Source organism: Quercus lobata, chromosome 6, assembly GCF_001633185.2.
Source record: "Quercus lobata isolate SW786 chromosome 6, ValleyOak3.0 Primary Assembly, whole genome shotgun sequence".
In the NCBI taxonomy this organism is placed as follows: Eukaryota; Viridiplantae; Streptophyta; class Magnoliopsida; order Fagales; family Fagaceae; genus Quercus; species Quercus lobata.
This window is the reverse complement of record NC_044909.1, coordinates 1270506-1278854: the sequence shown is the minus strand read 5'-3', so window position 1 is coordinate 1278854 and position 8349 is coordinate 1270506. Positions and strand designations below refer to the sequence as shown.

General features: G+C 33.4%; 1 protein-coding gene across 1 annotated transcript in view; it reads left to right on the top strand.

Moving 5' to 3' along the window:
• LOC115995062 (protein jagged-1b-like) overlaps positions 1-6898 on the top strand; it is a 13029-nt gene extending 6131 nt beyond the window's left edge. Inside the window, exons 4-9 of the mRNA XM_031119479.1 lie at positions 1339-1434; positions 4579-4737; positions 5340-5420; positions 5515-5640; positions 5839-5934; positions 6431-6898. Of these exons, the coding sequence (XP_030975339.1) occupies positions 1339-1434; positions 4579-4737; positions 5340-5420; positions 5515-5640; positions 5839-5934; positions 6431-6507 (635 nt within the window). The 3' untranslated portion in view covers positions 6508-6898. The remainder of the gene's footprint in view (positions 1-1338; positions 1435-4578; positions 4738-5339; positions 5421-5514; positions 5641-5838; positions 5935-6430) is intronic.
• The last annotated feature ends 1451 nt before the right edge of the window (positions 6899-8349 follow it).

The following is an 8349-nucleotide window of genomic DNA, read 5'->3' as shown; positions in this document are numbered from 1 at the left end:
ACCGGTCGGTATTGCTCGAAATTGGCCGGTATGGCCGGTATTTTTTCCGGTACGAAACAGGAGGGTCGAGCATACCGGATTGCTGGCCGGTACGGTATATTCCGGCCGTACCGACCGGTACGGTATATTCCGATCGTACCGGCCGGTATGGTACGGAATTGACAACCTTGATCAATGTTGTTTGGGAACTCTTTCTCTCTTGCTTTTCTCACAGCTCTGATACCACTAATACAAAGTTAAAAACAAAAGAGACGTGTTGGAATGGTAAAGCTCTGAATTACATTGATAAAGAAAAGGACCTATAAATAGGCTTTACATCAGAACACTTCATCCTAACACTAACCACAACTCCTATAAAATAGGATCACACATAAAACACTTTCTCAGCCACGAAATCAAAAAACCAAATATCTAAAAACTTGGACAAACTACCAATGACTAGAACTTCCAATAAATATTAATAAATATAAAATAAAACATTTAAATCTTAACAAAAATAATATAAACAATGCAATAAAATAATATTTTCACACAACAAACAATAGCCATAACCACCACTGCTACCCATGACAACCACCGCACAGCCACAACCATAACCACCGCACAGAACATAAAACACCACACGACCAAAGAGAAAGTAAATCTGAAAAAAAAAAAATGATCTCAAAAACCCAAACCACCGATTGGACTATTCATAAACGTCGTCAATTTGATTAGACTGTACAAATTTGATCGAACTATATCTCGCCTCCATTCTCATTGATGTGGGACCCCATTCTCGAGGATGCCGAACACCTTTTCGGCTTGGGCCCAGAAGCTATTGTCTACGGATTTTGAGGACGCCATTGAAGGAGATTTTTTTAGGGCGAGATGGGTCGGCTTGGGGCTTGGGTCGACGGCGAGTGGAGTAAGAAAGATGGTCAGACCTAGGTCGGTGAGATGGGTCTGCGAGACTAGAAGAAGAGAGAAAAAAAATTAAAAGGGAGAGGGTGGGACTGTGAACCGAAGAGAGATTGACATTATTTTATTTGGATGACAAATAAAATATATTATTTTGGTAAAACATTTGAGTTACAGTGTACTGCCATAGATGGCAATTCATTGTAGCTCATAAAATTTTTACATATAACTCCACTAACGGAGCCCCAATTTATTATATTAGTTGTTGAATTTGGCAATTTATCACCACCAACACTAATGCTCTTAAGAGTAAAATGATACATTTAGGTGTGGACAGTTAAAACTTAATATTAACATAAAACATATCTAATGTATTATATGTACAAGTAGAATGTCAGAAAAGAATCCCCAACTTAAGTTTTAATATTTGTGTTTTAGGTGCAATTGGAACGGATTGTTCAACCCTAAAGATATCATCTTCAAACAAATCTACATCAGCAACCCCTGCATTCTCTGATGATGGTAAGAACCATGGTGAGGCTCGCAATTTAGACTTGTATATAAATCATCTTCTTACTTTATTTCTTTGCCAAGATAAATAAAACGAAATTAATATGGTAATGTCTTGATTTAACACTTTTTATTTTATTTTATTATTCCATCTATGAACAGAGCACTTTCTTATTTCCTTTTTTTTCTTGGAGCTAAACAAACATGCAATTCTTCTTATTTCTATAAAAAAAAATAAATAAATAAAAAACTCTAGAAGAAATATGTCATCTAAAAATAAAGAGAGCATTCTCATCAAGAGTTTTAAAAATGTTAGCATTTAGCACTTAAAAAATAACTTTATAACATTTAACACATCACTTTACAATATACCTAATATCAAAACTTTCTATTTTTTTACCACTTCATTAAAATATTATTTATTTATTTATTCTTTTTTAGAGACCGCAAAAAGTAAGATATGAGAGAAGAGAGAGAAAGAGAATAAAATAATAAAAATAAAAGAGTAGCAACTTGTTACAGTAGGGTGTTAATAATAACATCTTACTATAGTAAGGTGCTAAAAAATTTAAAATTTAGCACCATTGATGTAGGGACTTTTTTAGTGATTTTGTTGCTAAAAATAACTTCTAGCATTTATTCTAATGCTTACTTGTCATAAAAGCAACCAAAAGGCTGATCTCTTATTTGACTAAATGACCCCGACAATCCCTTAACAATTTCAATATATTCTTCTCAATTCATGATAATAGAAAGGCCTAAGTCCTTTTTTCTTTTTTTCTTTTTTCTTTTTTTTTTTTTCAAGTAACCCATGAGACCCAACCGAACCACATTATTACGTGAAAGAGCCACAAACGTTGGCGGGCTAGTACCTAACAAAGCAGCCACCATCAAAGCACCTCTGGGCTTTGGAATTTACAAAAGTTTGGTTTCTTCTATATTTGACAAAACGCAGCAAAATCAGCCACTGGCACTGGGAAATGGTTTCCATTAAACAGGTGGCGTAAAGATCAGGCCTAATGATCAAAACACGGGTTCGGATTCTTTAGATGAATTTTTTTACAAATTTTTTTGGTGGATTCTTTAGATGATTTTAATAATTTTAAACGTAAGTTTATGCTTACTGATTGAAAAAAATGAGCTATAACATATAGTAAATAGTAATATATTAAAGCACAGGCTATTAGGTAATAACTAATAAAACAATGTGACATATTGTAATTCGTATGACATCAATTTTATTGATATCAACATTAACAACGCATATTGTATATCAATTACAGTGTGCCAATCTCATAAGATATATATTACAACATGCCAAGAATCTTGAAACTTACTTAATTAACACTTTATGGTATTCCAATATAAACATCAAGATTCAAAGTTTAAACCCTTATTATGAATTATTGAAAAATAGTAAAGTAAAAGGAAAATCACACAAACCTCTCTACAGGTTTGGGACAGTGACACTCCACCCTAAATCTTATTGGAAATAACTTTCCTCTACCTTAAGATTTGAGAAAATCAACATATTAGTCATTTTATTAATAAAATTGTCTGATTAATAGGGACCCTTTAGGGCATTTGTTAATGGACAATTTTAGAAAAGTTTTAATACCATTTTTATAGGAAAATCTTTTCCCATAAAAAATTTCTAAAAATATTTCTTAAACTAATATCTTTAGGACATTTGTTAACTTTTTCCTTAATAAAATTATAAAAATAATAGAATATTTTAAAATTTGAGAAGATCCTTCTTGACCCAACACTAACTACGATTTGTTGGCAAGGAGCAATATTTAACAAACAAAAACATTCACTAACCATTTTTAAGGTTTGGTCAAGATAATTTTTTTAAAATTTAGAATATTATGTTATTGTTATAACTTATAATGGAAAGACTAATGTACTGATCTCCTTAAATCTATATGGAGGGGAGTGTCATTTTTAAGAGTGCGCATGGGTCAGGTTGAGTCGAGTTGAGGGGTTTTTTCAACTCAACCCACTATGGTGGGTTAAAAAAAGTCCAACCCAACCAAATCCATTATAAGGCCACATAGATTGGGTTGGACCCATGGCCGTTGGATAGTTTTTTTTAATAATAATAATTATTATTATTAATAAATTGAGCATTAGAAGTTAGAACCACACAACCACAAATAATAGCAAATTTATAACTAAATAATCATAAAAATAACACCAAACCAACACAAACTATATAAGAGAAACTTAGAGTTTGGATTTTATTTAAGAAAAGAAAAAAAAAGTAAATAACAAAATTGTATAATATATTTTTAAATATATATTAAATATGTTTTTTAAATTTCAAATATATATTAAATATACATAGGTCACGTCGAGTTAGATAAATTTGTGAATTTTATGACCCGAATCCAACCTAAGTCGTTGTAAAAAAATAATTCACAACTCAACTCAACCTAAATCACTAACCCTTAAAAACCAATCCAACTCCAACCCAATAAATTTGATTGGATTGGATTGATTTTGACGAGTTGATTGGATACTCATTTCCATGGAAGATTTTTTTTTATTTTTTTGATAAGCATTTCCATGGAAGTTTGGAGAGGATCAAGGGAATGTTTTAATCAACCAAATCTCTATCATGTAATTTACTATTAAAAAAAAAGCAAAGAAAAAATACCATACCCCAAAGTCCAACGACCCACCGGCCATGTAAGCATTTATTGCTCAGCCACGTAAGCTTTCACCCTTCCATCAACAAAAGCTTCCTGTTTTTCCAAACTGTTTCGATTAGCCCATTAAATTCAAGCACAGCTTCTCTCTCTCACTCTGCCTTTGTTTTTGTGCGACATGGCTTCCACTTGTGTCCCTGGTTTTCTTGTAGTTTTGTTTGTTCTGCAACCTTGGATTGCTTTAAGCTACCTTTTGCCCCCTGTCTTTGGTTTGTTGTTAAATCTTTTACTTATTCTCTCTCCTAATATCTTTACATTTCTTTGAAACTTCCTGGGTCATATTTAAGCTCATTCTTTATTGGTTTTCTGAATTATACTGTTATTAATTGCCATCATGGCAGTTTCTTTCAACTGGGTCTTCCACTCTTTCTAGATTTTCATATCTGTTTGACTCTAAGTTGGGATTGAAATGACTTTTGTCACGCTGATTATCCTTTTCTTTTTGTTACCACAGATGATGTGTGCAAAGGAGTGGTATGTGGAAAAGGAACTTGCAAGCCATCAAATCAAAGCGCTTTCTTCCTGTTTGAATGTGAATGCGATCCTGGGTGGAAGCAGGCTAACTTTGGCCTTGCCGAAAACTTCAAGTTTCTACCTTGTGTGGTTCCCAATTGTAAGAGCTCTCTCTCTCTCAAATCCAAATGGATTATGTGTGTGTGAATATATGACTACAATCCCTCACATTGCAAAAGAATTTGTTGATGAATTGCTTTGTATTTGTATTATTGAATGAGTAGCAATAGCTTGGTAACTTCTTATTAGTTTTTGTGGTGTTTTTTGATGGCATCAGAATAGTTTAGTAGTTCAATGTGGTTTATTTGGGAAAGTTGAAGGGGTCCTAAAAGTTAGATAAATTGTCTGGTCAGTAGTCATTCTACTTTGTAGTGGACTAGATTTCTTGCAAAGAGAACAAGATGTCAAGATCAAATAACAACAGTGGACATACTAATTAAAATTGGTGATGTATGTCAATCACACTCTAATTATCTCATATTGTTGTTTTGCGCTGAGATCTGTCCAACTTACTTGGAAGGGATAAAAATAACACTTGTAAGATGTGATGATGATCTTGTACCTGACCTAAAGAGTAATTTTTTTAGTTTACATGTTGGATGATAAGCCTTATGATTGTATATTAAACATTTGATCTAGTTTAGCAACAATTGAAGAATTCCATAATTTGATGATGCTGAAAGTTTTTGGATGATTTTTTAGGTACCATCAATTACTCCTGCATGAATGCCTCCTCACCTGTCCAAGACAAAGGGAGCATAGCTAATGAATCAATCTTCAATCGTAATAACATTTCTTTAACCTTATATGATATAGACCCATAGTTGCAGTTTTTTTTTTAAATTAATTTATTAATTTTGTTATTCTGGTCTTACAGCTTGCCACTGGACCGATTGTGGAGGTGGCTTTTGCGACAAAACATCAAATTTCACATATAGCTGTGAATGTGCAAAGGATTATTATAATATTCTCAATGATAATTCGTTGCCATGTTTCCAAGATTGTAAGTGCACATTCCTACAAGTTGCTAAAGAAAATTGTTATGGGTAGAATGATACATTTAGGTGTGAATAGTTAAAACTTAATATTAACATATGACATATCTAATGTATACTAGTAGTATGTCTTCTTCTAATGTATTATGTATAAGTAGTGTGTCAGAAGAGAATCCCCAACTTAAGTTTTAATATTTGTGTTTTAGGTGCAATTGGAATGGATTGTTCAACCCTGGGAATATCATCTTCAAACAAATCTACTTCTGCAACACAATTAGTGTCTGATGATGGTATGAACCATGGTGAGTCTCACAATTTAGACTTGCATATAAATAATCTTCTTGCTTTATTTCTTTACCAAGATAAATAGAAGGAAATTGATATGGTAATGTCTTGATTTAACTCATTTTATTTTATTTTATTATTCAATCCATGATCAGAGCAATTTCTTTTTTTCCTTGGAGCTAAACAAATAGCAATTCCTCTGAATTCAATTGTTATCTTGACTACTAGAGTAGTTTGCCTCTTCTTTAGAATGCAAAGGCGAGTGCAATCAAAGGAAGGAAGAAAAAAAATAAAAAAAGCAACCAATAGGGCTGTTCTCTTATTTGACTAAATAAGCCCCTCAATCCCTTAACAACTTTTACTGATCTGGGTCTCTTTTTCCGGTTATAGAAGTCCAATATCTTTTCAAGAATTCACAATTTAAAACTTGGTATACAAATTGAGTTGTCTGAGTTCTCGGGTTAATCTTCCTTGGCTTGATTCATTTGTTTGACTTGTTTTATTTTTTTACAGCTGCTTCAATTCTACAAGGACATTATTTTTGGTTGATAACGCTGATGACATTCATGGCTATGGTTCAGTGGAAATAGAAGGGCTTAATTATATACACAAGGCTTACAGCCCTGCATTCTAGTTAGATTCCATAGATTTCATCGCTACTCCATTGCTTTTGGTTTTCCATAGTTCCACTTGTCCAGCATTTCTATGTATGTATGATCAGGTCCAATAAATAAATTACGACATGTACAGGGAGCAGTATGTTGAATAGATATAACTCAGCACGGGACTTAGAGCAGAACATTTTAAGTATACGGCATATATGCTTTTGTTGAACATGATTTGATGATACTGAGGTCTATCACCTACTTTGAGAAACTAATACTGGTATTGATTTGTTATGTCAACTTGTTTTTTACTAACCATGTAAGTATTGGAATAAGAAATGGTATTCATTAGCCTTCAAAATGGCTGATCTTTGAACTTTTTTCACTGAGCTGTTGGCTCATTGTTGGATTCAGATATTCTTTAGTGCTTGAATTTACATTGTGCAATTCAAAACTTAATTGAACAATCTCTTTGCTAAGCTGAAAGCTAGTGTTACTTGTAATGCATGTGCAAAAAGAATTCACACATTCCAAATGACTTTATTCCCAATTGGATAAAAGTTCCAAATCGACAGCTCATATTTCCATTCAAACTTTAATATATACTTCTCAATTCATGATAATCGAAATGCCTGAGTCTCTTTTCTTTTTCCGTTTATTAAGTAACCCGTGTGATCCAACCGAACCACATTATAATTTGAAAGAACCACAAACGTTGGTGGGCTAGTACCTAACAAAGCAGGCTAAGCAGCCACAATCAAAGCACCTCTGGGCTTTGGAATTTACAAAAGTTTGGTTTCTTCTATATTTGACAGAAGGCAGCAAAATCAGCAATTGGCACTGGGAAATGGTTTCCTTTAAACAGGTGGCGTAAAGATTAGGCCAAATGATCAGAACACGGGTTCTGATTCTTTAGACGATTTTTAAAACAAAAAAAATTGGTAGATTCTTTAGATGATTTTAATAATTTAATACATAAGTTTATGCTTATTGATGAAAAAAATGAGCTAATATATAGTAAATAGTGATACAGTAAAGAGCAGTCTATTTGGGGCAAAAATGGCCCATTACCATCAATTTTGGAAATAATTTGCTCAGAAACACTGTTTCCGAACTATATAGCAATCTATCACTTTTTCGGGCCTATAGCGGCGTTTTCCTGAAAAAAAATTTTATAAGTCCCATAACAGGTTCAAGGGGCCCTATAGTGGCGTTTTTAAGCCCTATAGTGACGTTTTTGGGCCCTATAGCGGCGTTTCCCTGCAAAATTTTTTTGTAAGTCCCATAACAGTTTCAAGGGGCCCTATAGTGGCGTTTTTAAGCCCTATAGTGACATTTTTGGGCCCTATAGCGGCGTTTTCCTGCAAAATTTTTTTTATAAGTCCCCATAACAGGTTCAAGGGGCCCTATAGTGGCGTTTTTTAAGCCCTATAGTGACGTTTTCGGGCCCTATAGCGGCGTTTTCGGAAAAAGTGGTATTTCCCTAATTATTTCCGAAACAGTGCTCTGTTGCTAAATATTTCAAAAATTAATGCTAATGGGCCATTTTTGCCGTCTATTTGGTAATAACAATGTGACATATTGTAAAATACTTAGGGCGCGTTTGGTTTCCCCATCACTCAATTTTCTTAATTCAGTTTCTAAAACTCAAAACTCATCACTCAATTCTCAAATCCCACTTTCACTGAAAAATTCCAAAACTCCTGTTTGGTTTAAAAACCCAATCACATAACTCATCTTTTTAAGTCAACTTTTGGCTAAAGTTGTGAACCCCATCCATTGACACTACACATTGGTGAAACCGTTTCCTACCCGCACGTCCAGGTT